Source organism: Parasteatoda tepidariorum, chromosome 10 (assembly GCF_982258835.1).
Source record: "Parasteatoda tepidariorum strain Cologne lab strain chromosome 10, Ptep-v5.0, whole genome shotgun sequence".
In the NCBI taxonomy this organism is placed as follows: domain Eukaryota; kingdom Metazoa; phylum Arthropoda; class Arachnida; order Araneae; family Theridiidae; genus Parasteatoda; species Parasteatoda tepidariorum.
In genome coordinates, this window is record NC_141764.1 from 21,297,455 (window position 1) to 21,324,460 (window position 27,006).

At 29.2% G+C, this 27,006-nt stretch overlaps 1 protein-coding gene across 1 annotated transcript in view; it reads right to left on the minus strand.

Moving 5' to 3' along the window:
- Nucleotides 1-959: 959 nt before the first annotated feature.
- The window catches only part of LOC107442299 (rho GTPase-activating protein 23), a 43,754-nt gene continuing 17,707 nt past the window's right edge, over nucleotides 960-27,006 (minus strand). The window contains exons 8-21 of the mRNA XM_071184517.2: nucleotides 26,793-26,846; nucleotides 26,503-26,626; nucleotides 26,363-26,414; nucleotides 25,190-25,324; nucleotides 19,600-19,689; nucleotides 19,004-19,201; nucleotides 17,706-17,886; nucleotides 15,236-15,384; nucleotides 13,442-13,750; nucleotides 11,552-11,641; nucleotides 7,062-7,187; nucleotides 6,697-6,826; nucleotides 4,430-5,110; nucleotides 960-2,473 (exon numbers count right to left, since the gene is read on the minus strand). Coding sequence (XP_071040618.2) covers nucleotides 2,055-2,473; nucleotides 4,430-5,110; nucleotides 6,697-6,826; nucleotides 7,062-7,187; nucleotides 11,552-11,641; nucleotides 13,442-13,750; nucleotides 15,236-15,384; nucleotides 17,706-17,886; nucleotides 19,004-19,201; nucleotides 19,600-19,689; nucleotides 25,190-25,324; nucleotides 26,363-26,414; nucleotides 26,503-26,626; nucleotides 26,793-26,846 — 2,738 coding nt within the window. The 3' untranslated portion in view covers nucleotides 960-2,054. The remainder of the gene's footprint in view (nucleotides 2,474-4,429; nucleotides 5,111-6,696; nucleotides 6,827-7,061; nucleotides 7,188-11,551; nucleotides 11,642-13,441; nucleotides 13,751-15,235; nucleotides 15,385-17,705; nucleotides 17,887-19,003; nucleotides 19,202-19,599; nucleotides 19,690-25,189; nucleotides 25,325-26,362; nucleotides 26,415-26,502; nucleotides 26,627-26,792; nucleotides 26,847-27,006) is intronic.

Here is a 27,006-nt window from a genome sequence, read left to right on the forward strand (position 1 = left end):
AGTAATCCTTTGCTAGTATGTTAGTAGAAAGTGTGATATTTTCATTATTATTTTTAATATTAATGAATTTTATTACTCAAATTTAAATTATTATTTTAGTTATGAAACCATGATAGAAATCAAAGTAAAACTTTGAGTAAAAGTTAGCAGTTCCTATTTAGAGATAAAATTTTTCAATGAAATGAACATTCTTCTTTGGATTTACAATAAAAGAAAGAGCAGACTTCTTTGTACCCATTATCCCACATTTTTGTTTGACACATGCGTTTAGACACACAATGTAAGTATGAATGTATAATTGCCTTTATATATATACAGTCAAACCTTAATTCATTGTTCTTTCATATTTCTACATGTATTGTCTTGTTTTAAAAGAACTGTTAGAAATGCTATTCTTATAATATTAACAAAACCTGTCTAGATTGGTTTGAAAATTAATGAATTCTCATGTCTATTGTTCAGAAATTTCACCAAAATTTAAAAACATTGAAGTTTTTTTTCATCTTGAGAAGGAAAAGAGTAATTCCTGATGCTAATGATGAAGAAAATAAGAATTTGGTGTAAATTTGATGGTGATGTATAGGTCAATAAAAATGTTGAAACGTGTGTTGTATGTTCAGAAATGGTTGCAAAAGCTAAAAAGTAGAACAGGCGGCAAAATGGATCACCAACTATTGCTAACCTTTGCAAAAGGCTATGAAACAATGAGCAAATTTTTGTATTAACGCCAAGTGTACAGAAAATTAACAATAATCTTTTAAAATTGTCAAAAATTAGTTGTCTGTGTATAGAAGAAGAAAGTATTCAGACCAAGATTTTCAAATATTTTAAATAAATAAATGTGGTCATTCCTTTACATCATAAGTTATTTTTGGCAATAAAGTTATAATTTCTTTAATCAAAATTTTTTATACTAATAACAAATTAACTAATTTTCAAGTTCATTACCTCATTATTAATTTTTTACATTTTCAAGCCAATAATTATTATTTAATTTAGACACACATTTATCATTTCCCTGTATCCATTGTTCCCAAAGAAGGTTCCATAAAAAACAATCGATTGAGGTTCCAATATATATATGCTCGACAGCAGAATTTATGGAGAGAATTTCTGCAGCACTTTCTTCAGAAATCTAAATTTGACTATGATCTCAACACAATTAGATAGAAATTATTCTAAAAATGTAGTTTAATCTAACATACATATAGAGAAGTTTTCAAATATAAAGTCATTAAAAATTATAAGTAAAGTTTTAAGATGATTAAATTTAAGTTGAATTTTAAAAGGGGGAATAAATTTTTATACAGTCAGTTCTGAAATAAAGTAATGGAGAAAAAAAAATCTTTACTTTCTGCTCTTTGTGCTGTTCTCTCAATGTATCTTTTTAATTATTTAATCTAAACAAGTTTAGTTTAAATAGGAATCTCAGCAATTTTCAAATTTTTTTTTTGGCTTCCTTAAAAAAAAAAAAAAAAAAAAACGAATAGAAAAATAAATATAATCTGCAAATGCTATAACAATCTGCAGCGCTGGCTGTAACAGCAGGCAATATAGATTAGATGGAGATAGGATGGCGCTACAGATTGCTGGAGAGTTTCTGCTACCAAGTATATAGGTAAACAAAATACAATAAAAAAGTATTAAAGGGAATTTTAAAAAAGTATCAATGTACAACAATTTTTTCATGCATGCATCAAAATATCCCATAAAAAATTCTAAATGAAAACTTTTTAATATTGTTGTGCTCCAATTAGTGCTAACAGCTATTCTCTGCTCACACTTTTACTGAATATGTAATTTCTTAATCTGCACTGCTAGTTTCAAAAAAAAAAAAAAAAAATGTTTAACAATTTTTTCTTCTTCAAATGAGGTAATGTAACTTTTGCAGCTATGGTAACAAAATCTTGAATTACCTATTCCTTTTACATAATTAACACAGAATATAGTAAAGGCAAAAAACTTTAAAAATAAAATATCAACATATGCGTGAGCTACTCTGATGTATAATAAATAAACTATACATATTTTACAAAATTGTCTCCCAAATAATATCAACTAGGATGAGATGAGTGTGTCACCTTAGAGCTCGTTGATTGGGGACAATTCTGATCCATTTGATGGACAGATTCTTTTTTAGACTCAGAATGTTCTGAGTTTGCATTACTTGAGCTATGCCTAATTATGTCAGCATCTGGCATGGATGATGAGTATTCTTCTAAAGAAGCAGCAGTTTTCTGACTAAACACAGAGGCTAAAGCAGGCTGACTAATAGACATGGGAATCTCTGGTTTCTCTAGCTTTGTTCTGTCAATATCGCTTTGGAGAGAAGTCAAAGAAACTTCTGCTTTATGTTCTGATTTATCACTTTGAATGAGGGGAGAAATAGGCTTGAGAAAAGTTGAAGTTCTGGAACTTTGGCAACTCAAAAGCTCTTTACCAGATGATAAACTCCGGGGCAGTTCAGTTTTAGCTAGAAAAATAAAATATTGTTTCACACAAAAAAAAAAGGAAATGGAAATTTTTTACAACCATTAAGTAAAAGAAAAGTAATAAAGAGAAAAAAAAAATGGCATCAAGATCAAATGTTAATAAAATGTATAGTTAAAATTTTTTCATGTCTTATCAGTTTATAGACACAGTCAAACTTTTTTTAATAATGGCAAAGCAGGAACCTAGACAATTAGATCATTAAATTGAGTCATCCAGATATATAAAAAATAAAAGTTATAAAATAGAAAAATAATAAACCTTAAAACAGCTTATTTCAATTAATTTTTATTCATAATGATTGGAATAACAATTGATTTATAATGATCTGAATAACGATTGAACGATTTTATTATGATTGTATCTCAACAAATATCAAGGAACAGCCACGTTTTCACAAACGCTTATTGATTCTAGAATTTTCTGAATTTGAAATTTCTCAGCAAACTTTGTGTTTTTATTGCATTTTAAAAACATTTGGTGGAAAACATGTTACAACATTGTACTGTTTGTCTACGATACGTACTCTGACAGACATTCGTCTGGAGGTGTGGCGGTGACTATGGTAACGAGGTATGATTATTTCAAGTAGGGGTGCGGGTCCCTCTTTAAGACTGGTTTCGGCGGGAGAAAATGAGACCTCTTTCTTCGGTCTATTGTGTTAGCCCTAGAGTGAAGAGAAATAAATATTCGCGCCTGAAACGTGCGATCCCTAGATCTTAGATTTTCTCTTTTTTAAAAGAGTCAAAATTTTAATAGCGGTTGCACCCAAAATTTGATATCATAATTTTTAAATTTTTTGTTGTTTTCTAAAAAGTATATATTATACAAAACAATAGCCCAAAACGATTTTTTTTATTTAATTTATTTTACTAGACATTAACAATTAAATTTTAAAGCTCTTTTTCAATAAAAAATAAATATCTAAGGATAGAATTAATAGATTTTTAAAAAAAAAAGCATCTCATTTTACGCAGAAATAATTGAAGCTTTTGATAAAATAATTATAATAAGACAAATGTTAAAAAAATTTAATTTTTATTGCAAAATTAAGTTGTAAAATGAAAAACAAAAATGTTGTTAATGTCGTACAAAGTTCAAACAAAACCCATTTTAAAGTAAATCTTATTCTGAACAAAATGGCTTTTCAAAAAAAATGGATCGCAATTCCATAAAAAGTTATAGCTTTTTTTGCGAAATGCTGCACCGCAGAGCGCTCTGCCACTCCACTCCGTTGATCACTCAATCGCGCTGTATCAGTTGATTTGGAGGGAATTTAAAAACCTCAACTAAAGTTTCACAAAATAGCAGACATTATATTAAATAATAAATTTATAATTATAGGTGAATAATATTATGAATAATTAGTTATTTATAATTTATTTACATAACTTTTTGAGTTCAAACTTGGAACTAGAAGAATATATTTTATTTATAACTATTTTATCAAAAACTTCAATTACTTCCGAGTAAAATGAGATACAATTTTTGAAAATCCATTTATTCTATCCTTAAATATATTTTTTTTAATTAAAAAGAGCTTTAAAATTTAATTGTTAACATCTTGTAAAATAAATTAAATAAAAAAAAATTGTTTTGGGCTATTGTTTTGTATAATATATACTTTTCAAAAAACAACAAAAAATTCAAAAATTATGATATCAAATTTTGGGTGTAACCGCTATTAAAATGTTGACTCAATGACAAATTAAAATTGTTATTTCTATGTAATGATTGATAAATAGGATATGCATGGAAATTCTATAAAATTGTTTAAAGCAAGCTCAATGTTTTATTAATAAATAACTCATCTATAAATTTATCATACATAGTAAATTGGTTATTAAGAAGAAAAAAAATTAGCTAATAAAATAGCTACCGCTCAGCCACCGGGAATTGCATAATTTACTGTTTGAAAATTCAAAATATACAGACTTACTGGGACATAGTTCCGCCATTCCAGGATCATTTGGCGAAAACTCCTCTTTCCCTCGGCTGAGAAGGCAAGAAAGATAAGATGGATCATCCGCTAAATAATCCAACAAATCTTCCTGCTCAAGCTCCAGCTTCGCTTTTTGCCACTCTTTTTCGATTTGCTCCCATTCCACTTGAGGAGTACCCACAGAAGCCCTGGGCTTCTGAAAATCCCTCCTCAGAAGAGCTTTTGTCTCCTGTTCAAAGTTCCTGATCTTTTCTTGGGCCATTTCACTGAGTTTATTGTATTTATGCCCGACGGCGTGCTCTTCCGTCTGGGGCTCACTAGGCAGATTGCCTTTGGACATAGGACTAGCTTCCTCAGCAGAGCCATTCTGAAGATCTTTGGACAATGATCTCTGCTTAGAAACAGATGAGCCAGAAATAAGACTAGAGCAGCTGCCAAAACTAACATCAGAGAGATTCTCTGTTTCATTCGGCTTGACGTCTAAGTTGTTACAGGTGATGATTGGAATGGTGCCGTTTTCACCCTGTGCCATGATGTCAGTGTCGTCAGCAATTATGCCAGATCTCTTCTTGGAGTAGCTAGCAGGATCTTTCTTTTTATGACGATGTCTCAGGTGACGGGATGCAACATTGTAAATTGATGAGAACATTTCATGAGGTAAGGAGTCCACAGCGTTTTCTGTAAGTAATAAAAATATTATTTATTTTATAAGTATATACATTTAGTTATACATTTTTGGTGATAAAAAAATATTTTTTGATCCTTAAATTAAATCCCAATACAAAAGGCTTCCAACCATCCAGTTTAATATGGTCGGTAAACAAGAGTCCACTGCATATAGGGCTTATAAATAATCATTTGAGTAATGAATAATCATTATCATATGAATAATCATTTCCATTGCATATAGGGCTTAAATACAAATCAATGCAACCATAGAAGGTACGATAGGAAAAATCTGTTTCAACGCTGAATATATTTTTATGACTTTCAGTTCAACAAGAACAATTCTTTTAATAATTGTGAAGAATTTTTTTGTCTTCCCTTAATTTATAAATTTAATTTGCATCATAAGCATTTTATGGAATTTCTCAGGCAAAAAATGTGCAAAAAACTAAGAAACAAAAAGAAATGCAACTCAATTTTTGAATGTTAATCAAATCTGTAGCACCATAGAAATTTTTGATAATGGGTCTTCTCTTAATTAAATATCTGATAATTCAATTTAAATTTAACAATATGTAATGTGTTTAGTTATACAAATAGTTATGAATATTTTTAATTATGAATGCTATTTTCTGTTAAATGTACTTTTCATCAACTAGATATATTTTTAACTTTCGATGTTGTTTGAGTTTTTGAAGTGTCAGCAATATGTATGAAAGATATTGTTTTACATATCAAATATTAGTAGTGTGGATATATATTAGTTTGGTGAGGGGTAGATAGATAATTTGTTTATCTATTTACCGAACTTTACATTTAAAAATACATAAAATTTTTGGTGATTCTAAAGAAACTTTTTTAGACATTACGCTGAAAATTATGTGATAATTTTCTCAGAAAATCACATAAATCAATTTTACTTTCATAAGCTTAAGGGTTTCTTAAAAAATATTGAGACCTGGGGGGGGGGCACAAACTCACTCTAATCCAGTCCCTTTTTGGGTGTGCTTTAAAATGTATTAATATTGTCAAAGTAAATATTTTTCGAAGGACAATATTACCTTCATTTTAAAAACACTTTATGCACAACCAGTACATCTACTAAGCATTGGATGCATAACAGGTAAAAATTTAATCACCGGTCACCGACACCATTAACTAAAAGACAATTCTAGCCCCTACACATTTTCCCAGATCCGCATACATGCTGCTTTTAGTTTCTTTTAAAAAAGGTTAAGAAAGTGATTTTAATAAAAAAAAAACTACATAATGTGCAATGTCAAAATTATAATGAAATATGCTAGTTTGAGACAAAAACACACACTAAAACAGATAAAAAGGAGCATATAATAATTTTACAAAGATTATAGGTCTGGGGAAATACTGATAATTATTGTATGGCAGTCTAAATCTAATTTAAATGGTCTCAGACCACCTTATGAGTTTGAGCCCTGATACATTTAAAGAAAATAATTAAAACAATTTAAGCGGATAATATGTATCTCATTTTCACAAATATTATTTTAATGAAACGTAGTTAAAATTTTATACACCATAAAATATTAGTTTTGCATAAGTTAATAAAAAATAATAACAACCGTCTATTTTGTTGATGTTACTAAGTAGAGCACTTGATTGGATATTTGAAGGCGGATGAGTTTTTCTTTTATCCTGAGCATTTATTTCAATAGGCAAGATATCACCACAATCTTCAAACAACCATTCAACCTAAAATATTAAAAAATGTTATCATTTTTCAAAATAATTTAACACAGGAACATGAGGTAGATGGCCTTACCCCAAAAACAAAATTACTGATAAGAGACTAGCAACTGATGAAAACATTTAGCACAAATGACATGAGCTTGTTTTAAATTTTACACCATCAAGAGGAAAATATTATGATTTAATGAAAGAGAACAGCAATAAATACATAACTAAAATTTTTTATTCTGTAACTTACATAAGTTATCATGGTTTCAATGAGGTAGCATTGCTGAGGCATATCAGTCACCATAGCAACCATGTTGTTATCAGTAGCTCGAACTAATGTGGGACCAAACACTATGGCCAAATTTCTGGCTTCCATCTACAATGAGAATTAAAAAGGGACAATGAAAACGACTTTTATTTTTCATCCGTAAATCATAAGTAATAAAAGAACAGATAAATAACATAAATTTATAACTGAAAATCATTTTTTTTTCTAAATCTCTTTTTTAATAAAAACATAAAAAATAAGATTTTGGAAAGAAACAGTAAAGAATAAAAAATAGAGTCAGAGGTACTAAATCATTAGTACTAAAATACAAAACAAATAATACAAAACTCATGAAAACCTAAATTTCAATGTCAGTTTTCAGTCCCATTGTTTAGAAAAGAAATGAAGCAATTAATTCTTTAAAAAAATGCTTACATTTTTAGTGCAAAACCTCAATAGGTATACTTCCCAAACGTACACTGACCCCTTGGTTTGCGGCTTCTTCTTTATATTTGCCAACACAAACTTACTAGCTTCATAGCTCCTCATTAACCCTGTTGACATTGGGATTATTTACATTTAAGTTAATACATTTATAAATATAAAGAGGGAGTAGAGCTAGTTTTTTTTTCAAATTTTTAATTTCTACATGAGTGTTCTCTGCTTTAATATTTAAATCAAACAAACACAGTTATCAGTGGGGTATATAACCTGACCTGTTCTTTGTGACTCTCTGAAAAATTTTTCCATCAAAAAGATCAAAGCACTTCTCTATTAAGCAGTTGAGTTCTCCTTTGCTTAGCACTATTTCACTTGGGGAAGGTGGCCTAAGTGTATTAGCGAATATATATTAAATAAGTGCATTAGCAACTACATGCTTGAACCAAACATTTAGACCAAAAAAAAAAAAAAAAAAATTGTTGTTTTTGTATGAATGTTTGAAAATGAGCTATCAAAGAAAAGCTCACGACACCAATAGTTAGAAGCAAAATCTTCTGCTTAAAGTAAAATTTGGCAGTATTTTGGATTAATTGCTGACAAAAAGAAAAAATTAAGGCAAAAACAATATACAATACAAAAAAATATGTTAATTAGTTAGAGCGAAATATATTGCAATGCATTGTGAAGTATAAATTTTTCTGGCGATAAATCGCAATATGAATAATACCGATAGCATTCAATGCTAATGTAATCTTTCTCTCCTGGGCAATTCCATATGTGACGGAATGACATTTTGACTTGCATGATGACAATTAATTGAAGTTTCTATGCATCTAATTTCAAATAAACATGATTTTTTTCTCATGCATATCATTATTATTGGTATAATGTGATTCATAAACTAAAAAAAAAGAATTTTGTATTTTTTTTATTTTTAATTTTATGAACTTTTTACTTGTGTGACGGAATGACATTTTGGCAACCAAGCTTTCGCCATGCCGCTTAGAACTGGTAGTTTCTGTGAATTTTGCAATTATTATTTTCCAGAACTATTTTTTACCTTTAGTATAATGTGTAAGCAATGTAAATTGTGAATTTGGAAAATTAACCTCAGGTTGGCTAGCAGTTATTAACATCTATTTGCTGTGACGGAATGACAAAAAGTTTAGTGGAAGAAAGTCTTCATTTAAAAAATGTTTTATTAATATGTAAATGATAAACAGAATGTAACAGATAAACAGAATTAATATTTACGTAAGAATCAGTTAAAATTTCAGCAATTTGAAAATTAGGTTGTCTCAGAAGAGGTTTTATATCTAACTTGCCAATGTCACATCTTATCTTCGTTCTCAGGAAATTTATGCATAAATCAATTTTTGTCCCATGTTCTTTAAATACTTTAACATCTAAATCGTCTTTGCTTATCAAAGTAATTTGCGCTGCATATAAATGTGCCTTCTTTTTTTTCGCAGTATGGGACAATGATTAAAGAGCCGACCGCATACTCCTCAATCATATTTTCCATTTCCTCTTCAAAACAGTGACTTTTCAAATCATACACTTGGTTTTGGTTAAAATTAGAAAGCATTCCAATTTTGATGATTCGCTTCTCAACTACATGAGCATCTAGTGCAGGTCTCTTGTTCCTGGCAATGCTAATGTAGCAAGTGTCTAGCTGAAGTCATTCTCTTTTGCCCTCTCTTAAATAGAATAGCTGGACAAAAACAAAACTTCAACGATTTGTTGCTTCGACTTTATGAAATCATAAAATTCTTTTACATATTATGTGCCGTTTTACAGCAGCCAACATCTTGTTTGGCCTTTTAGAACAACATCACAATTACATGGTATTTATAGGTGCATGTGCTGTGAGGTATTAATGAAATACACTTAACAAAAATGAGAATAAGAACAAAAATGAGATAAGACACACTTTACATCAATATATGCTTCTTTATGAAAAGCCTCTTTTAAGGCCATAAGTATATATTGCATCTGCACTCTTCGTTACTCTGTCAGAGTTTGTATTATGACTGAATCCTTCATACTTGGGGGCTTGTAACTAACATCATCTTGACAGTAAAATTTTTTTAACCAAATTAAACAGCTCATCAACATTACTTTTCTCACTTAGTTTCTTTTGAGTTCGATGTTAAATACTTCTCACATAAAGACTGAATTAATTTTTTTACCTCTATTGGTGATTTTGGAAGTGAGTGTACAATTTTTTTTATGGCTTTACCAAGACTCTGCAGGAATTTGTATAGGGAATTTAAATTATTTGTATGTGAAGAGATTGGTAGAATTTGATATTTTCTTTGTTTACACAATCTCTGCACAACAGCGTTTGCACTTCTGAGTTTTATAAGTCCAACTTTTGTCGCGGAAGCTTTCTTCTCTGCCTTTCTTTCTCTGTTTTTTTCTTCATCATATCATGGGGATCTTGGTCTTTTTCAACATTTTATCTGTCTTTCAACAGCTGTTTTTGCCATTAGGTTAATTGGAAAAAAAATAATTCCCTAGTTTTTGACTAAGCTTCTCAAGGACTCGTTTTGTCATTCCATCGCCGAAGATGTGTCATTCCGTCACGCTAATTATTGGAAGTTAATAATCAAATGCATAGAATTTTACAATTCCTCATTGTTTCTTATGCCACATCTGCTTTATATTCCAAAATATACACATTTTCATTCAAAAACGCAATTGCTATTTAAAAAAATATACTAAAACATGTGACGGAATGACACAAAAAAAAGTTACTTTTATTTAATATATTAAACTTAAAATGACTTAAAGGCTATGGTTTAAATGTTTAAATTTTGTACTATATGCATATTTTTATCAAACTATTGCAAAAGAAAGATACATTTCTTTTATTTTATAAGTATTTTTCAAGAAAACAATTTGAGCACAAATGGGAAGAATTCACTTGTCAGCCATGTGATTACTTTAGAATGCTGCCAGATTCAAAAAACTTAAAATTATCAAAAATTAAACAGTAATATGTAGACTTTGGCTATTTTTGAACATATTTTTAAAATTAAAATATGCAATTCATAAAAAAAAATTTCACTTAAAAGTTGACACTTTCGTGGAATTGCCCTCCTTTGACCCTGTTGCTTTGTTCAAGAGATGAAATAATTTTGATTTACTGATAGAAATAGTCGCAGAGGGAATCAAAAATTTTTAATTTTCTCTTTTTTTGGGTCTTAAATGAAACAGGGGAAGTTGACTGCTGCATATGTTTATTTTGATTTAAAGTTAATATCTCCTATAGATTTAGATATCTCACAATTTAAAAATTTTGGGAGAAAAAAGTGGGTTTCGACTAGAAAAAACATTCCAAAAAAAATGAGAAATTCATTTTGAAGGAAAAAAACTGAATTTCAGGATGTGAAAAAAAAAATTCCTGGAATTTTCATTAGAACTCAATGGGCTCTAAAGTGCACAAATATCAACAAAAATAAATAAATAAATTGCATTTATAAATATTTATAATTTAAAAACATGACGCCCGGTGGCTGAGTGGTAGCGCTTCGCGCTGCCGTGCCACAGGTCCTTGGTTCGATCCTTGGGCCGGGCAAGGCCGACTCAGCCTTTCATCCCTTCAGTGGGTCGATAAAATGAGTACCAAGCATGCTTGGGAACTAATACTGGGGGTTCCGCATTCGGCTGACCACCTGACCGGAACATATGCTACTGCACCCCAGAGCCCAAGGTCAAGAAAACTGAGATGGGCACAGTCGGCCTTGGCCCTCTTAATGGGCTGTCGCGCCACTGAGTTAGTTAGTTAGTTTAAAAACATACTTCATAATTAATTTTAAGTTCATGTAGAATGTCTTTTTTTAGACCCATACTATAGTATGCTGACATATATATAATCAAACAAATTCTTTATTCTGTTATAAGTATAGAGTATTCATTTTGACTATTAATGTCATACATTACTTAGAAGGCAATGATTAAATTTATTTGTCAGATTATATGACATCTAAAAATTCACATACCAAAATAGAGCATCTTATACTTACTTTATTTGTAGTTGAATGTTCTACCACTTTTCTCAAATGATACATCAAAAATCGCAGAGTTGCAAAATAGTGTACAGGCAAATGATATAACTAAAAGAAATAAGTGATATAACATCAATTGGATTAAAGCTAAATTTCTAGAAAAACATGAAGTAAATTAATTATATATGACTTATAACAAGTACAGGAAATCAAATTTATGAAATAGTTTCCAGTTAAGGTAATTGTGAGATAACACTGTTGTATCAAACTCAATAAAACTTGCACAAGAGGTAATTTAGATCAAGAGAATTTGCTCAAAAAAAATATTATTTTTCACCAGGAGGGATTTAAATTACACTGTAAGGAAATTTTGGGAGTAAAATAGGCATTGCATTAATTATTGCAAAATACTCTTTTAAATATTTTCGCAATCATGCCTAACCTAAGCAGTAGCAGCCTTAAGCAGATTTTTAAATAGAAACAAGGTCATTTCGATTTTATCTTCCAGAAATTAAATGCTTGAATGCTATTTGTTCAAAAGCATACTGTCATGTAGGACAAACTTCAAATTACCTTATTTCAACTTGAAAATCTGCATACATGTTACAGCTAAGGGTAGGTATGATTGTTAAAATGTTTTATAAAATGCATTGGTGAATGTAAATACAATGCTTCTGTCAAAATGCATGTAAATTTTCGCTACTTACTATGTCTATTTTACATTAAAAATGATTTTACAGTGTCATTTTAACATTTATTTTGATGAAAACTAGTTAATTTTTTAATTTGAGTGCGGCAAACAGGTTCCATGTTTCTAAACTATACAAAAGAGCTGATCTTATCAATGATTTATACAAATTTAATTTCACGCTTCAAGCCATATTTAAGCTCTTCCACAGTCTGTTTAAGTTTTTGAAGTCATTGAAGGCTTTTTCAATTTTAAATGTCGAAAATTTTATTTCGATTCTCCACATCAGTTCCACCTTGGCACTCATAGTTGCTCCCTGATATAAAAATTTCAACGTTTTCTCATTTTTCTCAACATTTTCTATGGGCTTACTTTTTAGATGTATGTCATTATCTTTAATTACTAATAATTCAAAGGATCTTAAATTTGGTTCCATTGATTTGTAATTCAATTAATTCTGCATTTTTGGCTAGAAATTTTTTTCCCCTGTAAATCTTTCACGACAAGAGCACAATATAGTCTGCAAATTCCAGATCTTGCCAATCAGGGGAAAATTTCATCTAATTCTAACTTTTCCGTAGTTGTTATCTTCATAATTCAGTCTACAAAGACAAAAATAAGAGCCCTCATAAAACATAGCATTGTCTAACTCCAATCTTAACTAAATAAATAAATAAATTAAAAAAAAAAAAACAGTTGGTTTTTCCTCCATTTCAACACAAGTTTAGCTATTGTTATACAGTTCTTTAATAATATTTATAAATTTCAGATGGTATAGCATAGAGTTCCAGAATTTGTAATAATCTATCCCTTATAATTGAATCAAAAGCCTTATTTAAATCGTTGAAGTAGAGTGAAGCAATATATTCAAGACTTTCTTTGACTACATTTCTCATTATAAATATGTGCTGAACAATATGAAAAACAACCTGTACTAAGAATACTTTCAAAGTCTAAATAGCATGAAAGATAACTTTTTCTCCAGCAGTTTTTTTTTTATTATCAAACTTTAAATAATTTTATTTTAATTATGGTTACCCTGCATCTTAAATGCATTTAAATGAACATTTTTATTTTTTTGAGAATACATGATAGTCTGAAACAAAAACAATGTGTTAGAGCTAAGTTAACTATGCATGCCAGACAATCAACAGTCTACTGAATACCAAATATGCTGCATGTCAATTTTAAAGAGTATTAACTAAGAACAAATACAATACCACATGTTTGATAGCTTTCAGTCTTTTAACTGGATCATCTATCTCACTTGCTTGTATGAATTTAGGGTAGAGATGAGATGTTAGAAGTGGCTCAGGTAATTTTCTAAAATAGGCTTTCAGTAAACTAGAAACAATATTTACATCGTTCCACCGGGAGTCTTTCAGGGCCTCATCATCTATGCCCTGATTCACCAAATCGGTCAAGACACTGACAGAAGCATTATTACCAGGCACTCTGTATATACCAACCACGTCTAAACCTCTGGATTCCACGATTTGAACACATAGTTCAACAAGCAGAGGAACGTGCTGCAATAGTATGAATTTTTTTTTTTACTTAAATATATTTAAGGCTATATTATCTAAAGCATACTTAAATTACAATAAAGCATACTTAAATACAAATTAAAAAAGCAATATGACTGCCTAACTATATTTAAAATATGTATAATTGTTATACCTATGACATTCAAAAATCTTTTAGATACAGAATAAAAGGAATTCATGATAAATTCATACTAGATTTTAAGTTAACCCCTTCTAAGGCCGCGGTATGAATACAGTGGAGCATCGTTTATACGACGATCACTTATACGACGTTTACATTTATACAACGTTTTTAGTGTGGTCCCAAATCATTCCTATTCATTTTAATGTAAAAATATATACGACACACAGAATCGGTTATACGTTGGTTTTTAGATTTTGTTCACGTTTATTTAATTCTTTATTTTTTCTTGTGTATTTCAAAAAAGGGTGGAATTTGCCAACATGAATGATACAGAAAAGGATGCCAACAAGAATGCTTGGATGACGACCGTAATTTTTACTAGATGACTGAAAAAACTAGACAATGTTATGAAGAGGCAAAAACGAAAAATTTTGCTATTCATCAACCAATGTCCAGCGCACCCATCGATACTAATTATTTTGGAAAATGTAAGCTCTCTTTTTTCCTGCAAATTGCACAAGTGCGCTTCAGCCATTAGATTTGGCCGTGATTAGAAATCTAAAATTGCATCATAGAAAGCAGTTCAACTTGCTATTCAAAGCATTCTAGAGACTAATAGCAAGAAAATATAATTAAACATACATTCAAATTGTTCACTGCAATTTGTCTTCTTTGGTTATTTGTTTGTTTTGCTTTGTCTAATTTAGAAATTTATGTAAATCAACACGTTAAGCATTAAAATTAACTGAAAACAGAGTTAGTTTCAGTTTTAGAAGTAAAAATCAATTATACGACGGTATCGTTTATACGACGTTTTTTGGTGGTTCCTTCGGCGTCGTATAAACGATGCTCCACTGTACTTATCACTAATTTTAAATGTCCATTGTTAACTATTTAACCATTTTTAATTTGGCTTTTCATTTGTTAATAACTTCAGTTCTGGTGAAACACTTTTGAATAAAATTAGTGACCATATGCCAATTTTAAAAAACATTTGAAGAACTATAATATGAATAATTCCTCTTGCAGTTTGTAGTATTAACAAAATTTGTTTAATAAATAAAAAGAAAAAAAAGTCAGTAACTTGCTCACTTTCTTTATAAAGACCTAATTAACTGTGATAAATATACTTATCGCTAAAGAATAGCTTCAAATTTAAACTAATTTTATCTGATACGATAAATGAGTTTTTCTTTCTTGAATATTTTTGGAATGATTTCTTTATAAAACAAAAGAATATAAGACATTTTAAATACTTCTTTAGAAAAATACAGTTGACTCTATAAATGAATCAGAACATTTCTTTTATTTGTAGAAAAAGCAATAACTTAAATGATAATTACTTCATTAGTAATACCAGGAGGAGCATTTTCTAATTTAACTCCAAAAGATGAGCCTTTTGGAATATGAGAATTTACACCATGTACTCTCTTCCAGCCTTGAAGCATACGATCTCGCCAAAGCACTCCAATTTTCGTTAAAGCTAACTCATCTAAAAAGAAAAGAATAAATGTAACATCGATAAATTATTTGTTTCATTAAAGCCTAGAGTATATGCACATAAAATATATTAAGACTTCATTTTAGCCAAACTTTATAAAAAAAAGAAAAAAGCCATGATGGCTCAGGGGCTAGAGCGGTCGCCTTCCAGTGAGGTGAACCGGGTTCAAATCCCAGCCATGGCTGGTCGATACGAATTCCGCATCTGACTTGCACCGACCACAGTGCTGACATAAAATATCCTCAGTGGTAGATGAATGATGGGTCAGAGTCCCCTTGCTGTCAGGCTAACCCTGGGAGGCTCGAGCAAATGCAGGTTAGTTCCATCAAATAGTCCTCCACAAAGGCAAATTTCTCCCACTACTTGATCCAGAAGTTCCCTTGTCTTCTGGATTGGGTTCAAAATTACAAGGCTACAGAGTTGAACATTAGTAGTCGAAAACCTAAATTTGGGTCAGCGGTTCAATGAAAAGTTATAAAATAAAACTTTATAAAATAATTCGATTAATTCTATATTAAAATTCAGTAATAAAATATAAAGTAAAAACGAAGTTGTAGTGAAAAGCTGAAATTTATAACATAATACTGAAAAAATTATTGTCTTTCCCACTGAATGTCAAAAAATATTACTTATAACCCCGGTTGTAGAATTTGCTGATCCAACATACAATACCATTTTCATAAATCAAAATTTGTCTGCAACCCAAATGCAATCACATAACGAAATAAAAATAAGGTTTGCTCAAACATATGTATAGCTAAATTTCATTTTGCAAATTTAGAGTAATTAAAAATTTAACACAAAAAATGTATGCTGCATAAATTTAATTTGAAACACATGAAATTATACTTAAGATAAAATAAATCCTTATCTAATGCAATTAAATATCTAAACAGAAAATACATAGATTCAGTTAAATTCAAACTTTTAACTCAATAAATGTAACTACTATAAAAAACACCATTCCAGATATGATAATTTTTGGATTATTATGTTATTTTTTGACATTTGAATAGCAGCAAACAACTCCAGGATCTGGTGGGAAGAGTTCTTCAGAAAGACCAGAAGGTATACGGCAGCATTTCTATTGATCTGCGAAGATTTTGGAAGAATTACTGCGTAGCTCCGTTTGTAGACAAATTTCTATGTTTTCATAGAGTTCTTTGGCAGACAAATTGCAGCGATATATCTGCAGAAATTTCTCCATGAAGAATTAAAATATTTCTGAAAACTGCTTATAGTGAGACAGCTGACACTGTCTCACTAAAAGTTTTTTTAAAAAATATTTTTTAAATTTTTTTATTTCTTGGATAAAAAATAATTTGTTGACACTGTGATAATCTGCAGTTCCTGCTGCCCTGATGAAAGATTTCTTCTACCACGCCAGAATTACAATACTTAATTTTGAAGAAATTAAATAGAAAGAATTTTTATAGAAAGCTAGTAGGAATATTAATTTTATTAAGAAAAATTATAAAGAAATCAAAGGCTATTACAAGCCAATGCTATCATTTTTGGGACTTTAGATTTCCAAAAGAAAATTCATTTTAAAATAAAAATTTTATTGAGCAAATAACCCATACAATAAATAACACTACACTGCATTAGTTGAAATATTTATTAAACATATAATAAATATTAGCTTTCCTTAACATAGGTCTGTGATAGGTAAAAATTTTCTCTTATTTAAACTGTGGCAGAAGTTAAATTTAATAAAAGTGATATTTTCGAATTCTTGTTAAATAAAATATACAACTTAAAAGTATGTAAATTGATTATGTTCAAAGTATTAAGCTTAAATATAAATGTTTTTTTGAAAAAAGGTAATTTCTGTTGATCTGTTACAACAGTGTTTTATAATTATTCAAAGAACTTATTTTAATAATTATAAATACATAAATATGTTTTCAAAAAACAAATAATAATGCTTGAATTAATTCTTTATGCTTTTTTAACAAATGACTAATATTTTTTCTGTATTACAGTCTGTTATAATGAAATACATCAAAATAGAAACATTTAATTAAAAAAATTATGCTGCTACCATATATATCAGTTAAGAGCTAAGCATATTTCCATTATCCCAATTCCATTGAAGCTAATTTATAACTAGTAGTAAATTGGTAGTTGAAATATAGCATTTTCTTATAAAGCACAAAATATAATTCTTTATCGGTCTAAAAAAAAAAACGGTTTTACCACAGCAATTAAGTTTAGAAAAGTTGCATAATAGTATAAAATATAACAGTCGTCTTCTGGAATTTGAATAAAGAAAATGTAACTGTGTATAAATAAATTTAAACTGCACTTACCTCCTTGAGAAGCTCTTCTCGATTTGATGGTAGGGGAATGTTCAGAAGGATTGCGATGGCGAAACACTAATTTCTTGACATTATGTGGTTGATTTGATGATTTTCCTTTGCCAGTGTGCAAGTGCTGTTCATAAGCTTTAGCTTTTTCCAGCACTGATGTATTTCTCAACCACTCAGGAATCTGAAAATATACATAAAAAATGTGGTTAGCAAATCTTAGTTTTTGTTGTTATTAAACAGGTTTAAAATCTAATATTTAATTTATAATAAAAGCCTAAACATTATTTTGAATCACTATTTTAAATACCTAAATGACAAAAACAAATGCAATAAGATACTTCAATAAAATAATTTAGCTTATAAAAGACACATGATGATTCTAGTATGATAAAAAGTACCATCATCAATTCTGTGATAAATACGTAAAATAATTACTTGTCTCAGTCGAATACATCACTTGTGTTTGCACATATTTCTTTAATACTGGGTTAATTTATTTTATTATTACTGGATTACTATTTTACTTAGTGCGAGCCAATAAGAAAGAAGCTTTTTAAACATATATTCTGACATTTTTTTAAACTTGCACATCGTTTATCTTATTTACAAAAATAATTTGATTAAGGGTGTTGATAACAGTCCGATAAGTAAAACATAAAAATAGCCTCATTACCACATCATCTCACCTCATGTGTACCACATGATTTAGCTTTATTTTATAACCGGCAATGAGCAGCTGACCCACTTTTGGATCGGCTGTTCATCCTTGTAACTTTGAATCCAACTCAGAAGACAAGAGAACTCCTGGATTAAGAGCTGGGAAAAATTAACTTGCCTGAAAAATTTTTTGATGGAACAAACTCGCCCTTGCATTACATGGAAAGAAAAACCAAAAAGCATTCCATGGTTAGCCCAGTAGGAAGGGAATTCGGACCCCCTCTACCACTGAGGATATTTTACGTCAGTATAGTGGTCAATGCCAGCCGTGAGCAGAATTTTCTTTTTTAAGCTATCGCTCAGATTCGAACACGAGTCACATCATTTGGAGACAAGCGTTCTATCCCCTCAACCACCATGGCTCATATCACATGATTTGCACAAACCGACACAGTTAATGCTACCCAAAAGATAAATGTTGCTAAATAAGAACTAAAAATATTCTCTCTGATATTTTTAGCCATGTATTCTCTCTGATATTCTAAGCCAAGAGTTTCCTAATTTAGAAATATTCCAAAGTAAACATACAATGATAAATCGAAGTGCTATTAAAAAAAAGAAAAAAAAAGAAATTGAGTTACTTCAGTGATTTCTCGAGTGAAAATTTGTAGAGCTTTCAGCCATTCCATCATACTATTGTGACTTTCAGTCTGAACTAGATACTCAGTTCCATTCAGAAGTAGAAGCCTTAAAACGTGTTTCCTTTTTACATAGTCATTTGCAACTTTAGCTACACTAAATTTAACATTTATCACATGTTCATCACCGGTTAATGTTCCCTGAAATTAAATAATGATGCTTAAATATATATAAATGATATTAAATATATTTTAATAACAACATTTTGCACAGAAATAAGAGCAATGAATAAAATAGAATTTTTGAAATTAAAAGAACTTTAAAAGGAAAACTGATTCATCATTCAATAATAGTTATCTTATAGAGGGAAAAAATAAAACTGTAAAATTTTTATATGAAATAAAAGCGAGCATCTAAATATTAAAGATAAAAACACTAAAATATTCTTCAATAATGATTATATAACAACATTAAGACAATATTAAAAATATTTGATGAAGAAAAATACAACACTTAAAATGTCAAACTAGAATACCTTGCTATAGTTACTAGTTATTAAACTACTGTAAAAGAGGGTTAAACTTCAGAAATGATTTACCTTTGAGGGTTCACGTCTTTCTTTTAAGAGATAGAGTATATTATCTCTTAGAATAGCCCACAAATGTCTCCACGATCGATCACTTGAACGCTAGAAAAATAATATACCATCGTAAGAAATTATTGTTGTTTAGTTTTCAATAGACAGGGTATCTGCTACATTTTAGATTTTCAAATTCATGACTTTTCATGATTTTCCATGACTAATTCCAAGAATTTTTCATGACTTAATGAAGTTACTATTTTCTCCGACAAAAACGCAACAATGCATTTAAAAAAGCATTATAATAACATAATAAAAGGCATAACCAAAACTATACTCTGCATCTTCATATTTATAGATTTTAAATTTAAAAAACAGAGTAAAGAAAGAATTGAAACAATAAAATAGCTAGAAAAAAATGCAAAAGCAAATAATTTTTTTTCTGTAGAATTATATTCTAAAGATACTTTTCTTGTTCATCTGAAAGGAAAGAAATACTCCTAATTTTTCTGTTCTGATTTAGGAATTAAAAAAAAATTTGCAATGACTGGTTTGCTTCAACTAGAATTTTAAATTGATAAAATTAAATAAAATAAATAATAAGAATTTTTAAATGACAGAATGTTTATTATGTAGAAATGTTGTTATGGTTGCTATGTAGAAATGGTTGTTATGTAGAAATGGTTGTTATGTAGAAATTATGTTTTTTCTTTCATTTTTTGAAAGAACACCATAATTTTTAAAGAACATGATAAAATCATTTTATATTCTAATAAAATATGCCTGAGTGGTGATTTTGTTAGGAATTCAGATGTTTGGAACAGGATGAAATTGGGGGGGGGGGATTCCATTTTAAAAATTAGATTTTTCGGAGACCAGTGGTGCAAGTGGCAAAACATGGTTTTGGAGCATCTTTCGAGCAACACAGAAGCAATTTTGGAGCAGGGAAACAAAGATTTGGAGCATATTTAATAAAAAGAATTAAAACAAGAGTTTTCAATTTTGTTCATTAATGGCATATCTTATTTTTTTCACTTTTTAAAGGTCCCTGCATAAACAAATTAAGTTTCTTTTTGGTAGCTTCCAATTCTGTTAAATATTCTGCTATGCTCGACTTAGCCTCAGATAAGAGGATCTGTCCGCTTTCTATAAACATGTCTTTATTATTTAACCCATCTTTAATATTTTTTTTATCAGTGGCTAAGAGATCTTGAGAAGCCTTCAATTTTTTTAGCAAATCAATTTCAGCAACTTTTAATCTGCTTTCCTCAGTTTCAGTGTTCACATTCTTTTTTCACAACCTCTAATCAAGCAGAATAATTTTTAAATGCTGCACGAGTTCCTTTAATCATATCTTTGTCAACTTTAAAGTTATTTAAATCCCCAGTGACACAACTTGTCTCAAATCATTAACACTATGCAAATTTAAACTTGCCCTATTGTCAAGTAGCTTTTTATTCACACATATGAACAAACCTAAAACCTCTCTAGTACTAAAACCTCTCTCAACATCGGCATTCCCATGTGGTATGCACAAAAGAGCTTTAAAAAGCTTTGTTATAAGAGAATATTTGATATTTCCCAAATTATATTTCTTCACAAAATAGTTTTTCCAAAACACATCAATTGGTGCATATTCATTTGAGTCACAAGAATAACCTTCTGGTTCTATACGTACCAGTAACAAACATGCCTCTTCAGGTTTTATAATGAATGGGGTTACTGTTGCCAGATATCTTATTACCTTAATAGAATTCCATTCTCATCACAGGATGCGACAATTTAAGATGGTATAGTAACCTATTTTCAAGAGGCAATGCTTTTAATAACTTTTTTGCACGTGCCATAGACCTGGCACCTAAATACATAGAATTTTTTACTGAAGAAGATAATGATGTCATCGTATTTGTGGTATCTAGTCCAACATCTATTAAATTTGAATTTTGCCAAATTTCTGCGTTTTTTACATCCAAAGATTTTAAGTCATTTCCTGTCAAACTAAGAAAAGCAGAACTCTTTTAAAAAACGCCCTAACAATGCTTAAACTAGAGACACCATTTTATAATACAGCAAGTGAATCAATGGTGTCTCAGTTTGGAAAAAACCTAAACATTTATTTAATATAGGTGAAATATTACTTAAAAAAGAGCTTTTGGCAAAAGCAATTTAAATAAATTCAATATTGAGTGGCTCATACTATTTTTTAAATTAATAATTACTTTATTTAATTCTGTAAAAGGTAATTTAAAACTCTAATTAATTTAACTATTATTTAACGTTATTGAGTATATTTTTCTTAAAATTTAAAAAAATGTTATTTGTAATAGTATATTCAATAAAACATTAACAAGATTAATATTGATCATACGGAATTTATAAAAAATATGTAAAGAATTAAGCAAACTTTAATAAATTTATATTACAAATGTAAATTAGTGAATGACCCCTAATTTTTTTAAAATTAAAATTGGTTACCCAGTACAGTATTTCATTAATGAAATGATAAAAAAAATAATTTTTAAATGCAAATTCAGTGAGTATTGAAGCTATAATAAAATGCAATAAGTGTAAAAAAAAAATATTAGTAAAAAAAAAGTAATACATGTTTAAAAACAATATGCAATTAGTGGATGGTCCCTCAGAAAAAAATTTACACTTAAGAAACTTAATTAATTTTTATCTTTATTAAATTAAATGAATAAAAGGGAGATGGAAATTTTGAGGTTATGAAGCTTTTTGATTCTTGACTGCTCTGAGGATCAACATGAAAATTTGTACTTAGTGAATGGTCCCCAAGTTAATTCCAAGATCATGAGTACTATTCTATAAATAGAATAGAGCAAGAAGGCCATAAGCTTGCCATTGACGAAGACGATGGCACTTCAATAACAATGAAATTAAACAAGAGAAATAAAATTTTCATTTGTTATTAAACTTTGGCAATGTTTAGTCGGTCCCCGAAAATTCCTGGGAAGTTTCGGTTCCATTTCAGAGAGTGGAAAATGAAACCTGAAATTTAGAATATCTTGTAAAATGAAGCAGAGTTGCACATGAGAGTGCAAGAATCCTTCCCACTGAATCCAGAGCAACCCATCACATAGCAGTAGCTTGGTTGCCGCAAAATTGTGACTTGGCGATACCCAGGGGAAAATATCCCTTTTGGCTCAGATCGGGGCAATTTAAGCCTACTACTTCAATTTGGAGCATATAGGCCCAGGTTTCTACAATTGGCGCAGTACTTGCAACACTAGAATACCAAAATCCATGACTTTCCATGATTTTTTTCAAAAAAACAGCAAAAATCATGACTTTTCATGACAAATTTTGTTCAATACTGAAATTCATGACTTTCCATGATTTTTCATGACTTTCCAGGTGCGCGGATACCCTGAATAGAGCATTTAATAAATCTTTGTTGTTCTAAACTTGAAATATTAAGTATACATTTAAGGAAAATTTCATTTAAAAGGAAGTGTTATTGTTTGCAAAGAGTAAGCATATGTAAAATCTAAATGAGAGCAAAAACTAGTCATTTAATTTCCTTTAAAGCTTTAGAGGATAAAGAAAAATTTCTCGTTTTTTTTTATGTATTTACAGGTTTTGATTTTTTTAATTGTATTATATATTCTTATCATTGTTACATAACCTTCTGACAGCTTTTAAATAAATAATTGTTTTTCAAAGGGTTAAAGTTAAAATAAGTATCCTGCTAATTCTATTTGCATTCTTAAAAAAAAATACAATCCAAAAAATTAATAACAGGTAAAATAATAAAGCACACAAGAATGACAAAGAAAGTCATTTTGTTAAATTAACATATTATTAGTGAATATTTAATCTTAGAAATTATTAAAATTAAAAGATGCAATTTTTCTGAGCTTTATCATAAAATTTTAAAATTGGAAATACTTTCAAGTGAAGAAACTTGAATCTGATGTCCTTTATATTGTATAATTTTTATAATTATGAATGCAAATAAGTAAAAAATTAGAGTAATGCAGAGGTATCAACTTAGATAAATAAACTAAAATGCAAGTAGAAGATATTGGAAATTTTAACATCTCTCACTGCACCCTCATGCAATTATAGTTAATAATAAAACTAAATAACTTAGTAATAACAAAGCTTAGGAAGTAATAACAGGAAAGCTTACAAAGTAATAGCTAAAATGCTGGTAATTTTGTAATGCTCCAAATTCAGGGATGAGAGTAGTCAGAAAGTAAAAAAGAGGAAATCCAAGAATCTATATATATATATATATAAATAAATCGCACTTTTTTTGTCTAATTTTTGTTTAAACTTGTAATCCATGTGATTATAAATCCCGATATGAGGCTTTTAAATCACGTGCATATAAAACTCTACATCGAATTTAAAAAATGCGATAATACAAATCATGATGCGTAATTTTTAGATCAAGATGCATAATTTAAAAATCGCGCGATATTACAACCGCAAAAAAGAATCACGACATTGGATTTCAAGCTCGGGTAGCTACATAGGGTTTTAAAAGCTCGTAAATACAAATCGCGAAATTGGTCTCTTGAATATCGTAAATAAGAATCGCAACGTTCAACTTTTAAATCAGGTAAATACGAAAATTGATGTTTGATAATAAAATCGCGATTTTAATAATGCAAAAATACAAAACACGATATTAGATTTTTAAATCTCGTAAATACAAGTCATAATGTAACGATATTTAAAAAGCGTAAATAAGAATTGCAATGCGCAACTTTTAAATCAGGTAAATACGAAAATCGATGATTGATATTAAAATCGCGTGAATAAAAATCGAGATATTTGCAGAGTCGGGACTTGGGATTTCTAAAAGGATTGTTTGAATTGTTTTTTGTTTACACAATATATAAAAATTTACAAGATTAATTGAATGAGCAAATAAATATTTCCACCACAAATCCACCCCTATTTTTTTTTCGCTTTTTTTGTTTGCTTTCTCTCCAGAATACAAGAAGCAGTGACGTCTAAATTACGAAAATACGAGCTATCCGGCCGACGGATAAAAAATACGAAAAAACTTATTTTCTGTGCGTGAAATCGGAGAAAATAGCTAATATAAGTTAACATGCGGAAGGATTAGCAGCTAGGACGTAGTTTGAATATTCTGTTTTCCTTTGAAAATCGTAAATAAATATAATAATTTGACTTCAACAACTGAATTTTTTTTAAAAAACGGGATATTTATAAATAAATAAAAAAAACGAAACTTTTAGAGAATCTGAGTTTTTGATAAAAAGGCTGAAATTCGAGAGAAAATACCGAAAAAAATCTCATCCCTGTATAAAGGTCAACCAGTTTTATCCCAAGGAAATGATTTTTAGAGAAACTTCAGAGGGAGGAATGAGGACTTCAATAATTTCGCTCCGTGGAAAATTAAATTCCTCATAAAATATTTTAACTTGTTCAAAAAAAATTTCGGCGGAAATTAGCGGGAAAAATGGAAAAATCAGAGAAAAAACGGAAATCCGCGAAAGAATCTCATCCCTGCAAATTACATATTTTATTATAATAATGCACAAAAAATCAGTGAAAGTATTCTAACAAGTAGGAGCATTAAACAGGAAAAAAGACATGAATAGAGGCTTACTTTCCCCTCCAAAGAAACAACTTTACAGATAACCCAACCATATACAGTTTTATGTGTATCAGTTGCAGGAGAATCACAAGTAGTATCATCTTCATTTATGTCCACTGGAACCATGGCTTGCTTCACCTTAGGAGTCTAAAAAGAAACATATTGAGCTGCTATGAGAATTTATGAATATTTTTACTTAAATGTTAAAAAAAAGAAGTACACAAAACAGGTTCAGAAGAGTTTATACAAAAATAAGAATAAATTATTTTTCATTATTTTATATGTTCTTACTTAATGTAATAATAAATTACAAAAATAAACAAGATCATTAAAAGATAATGTTTTATATGCAGTGTAAAAGCTTGTTAAATAGTAAACTTCAGAAACCAGAAAACCATAAGTTAAAGAGTGGTGCTTACATTAACCTTTTAAAGAACTTTTTTTTTCTAGAAATGTAATGTTAAAATATTTTTAGGATTGAGATTTAGTTAAAAAAAGAAATTCATTTACCTTACTACCTAAAGCTATTCTTAAAACTTTTACCTAATTTAAATTATAAACTACAACTTTTGGACTTATATATAATCAAATTTATAAAATCTGTGTGGATTACTATAAATAAACCCACAAGAAATGATCCAAACACATAACATGAGAGAGAACATAGTTCCAGAGTGTTAGTTTCTCTTCTTGATCCCACTCTAACCTTTACTGTTACCCACATTATGCAAACAAAGCCCTTTATTGGTATTTTTTTAAGTAATTGGCACATGGTTGCACAAATTACAGGTAGGAAAATAGCTTCCCTTCGACATTTAAAAATGAATGGAATTGGTGGGAGTATTTCTCACGACTTTGTAAAGTTTAACTGATGTATTTTTTATGTAGAACATTCTAATTCAGAAGTTGAATGCTGCAAATTGTTTTAATTATAATAATATGATGAACATAACAAAAGAATAAACAATTACAGATAATAAATGATATTAAATTATAATTATATTTGTTTGAACTTGAAAATATTAATGAATTTTGTCAATGAAATTGCTTCCATAATTTGAAATTTATCAACTTGACAAAACCATTCAAAGACTTTGGTTGCTCATCTAGGTTTTTAAGATTAAAATTAGCATTGCAGACAAATATTCAAAAACAATTACATAAAATAAAGTATAGTATACACACCTTTTCCCCAAAGAAAGATTTCAACTTCTGAATACGATACTCTTTATTTGGACTAAAAACAATACATAAAAAAACATGTTTTAAAAACTTGAATAATAACAATTGCATTAATAATTTCTCATGATTGTACATAAAGTTACCTAGAAATGTCAGAAGTTTCATCTTCCTCACTTAGATCAGATTCTAGGTTCATTCGTTCGTTAGCTGTCGCTCGTAAATATGATATGCGGCGAACGATGTGACATTCATCTGGATCTGAAGAAGCTAAAAATTATGAAAAAATATTTCATCTCTATAATAAAAAATAAACGTAAAAAAAGGATCAATAATTTTTTAATAATTGTTTATTAAAAACAGAATATATTTTTTTTGAATCTGTAATACAAAAATCTAACAAAAAAAATATTCAAAAATAAAATTAAGCAAATACCTGGGACAGTTTTCCTCCTATGTACAACTCCAGCTGCACAAGGATTAAATTCCCCTATAAAAAAAATTTTAAAGTAAAAAAAAGCATAATGTATTTCAAAATGAAACTGAACATAAATATTCATTGCTTAAGAAGATACCATAAGGGAGAAAAAGGCAAAACTAAGTTTACAGCTTTTGAACACTGGAAGTAAAATATTCTACATTAAAATTTT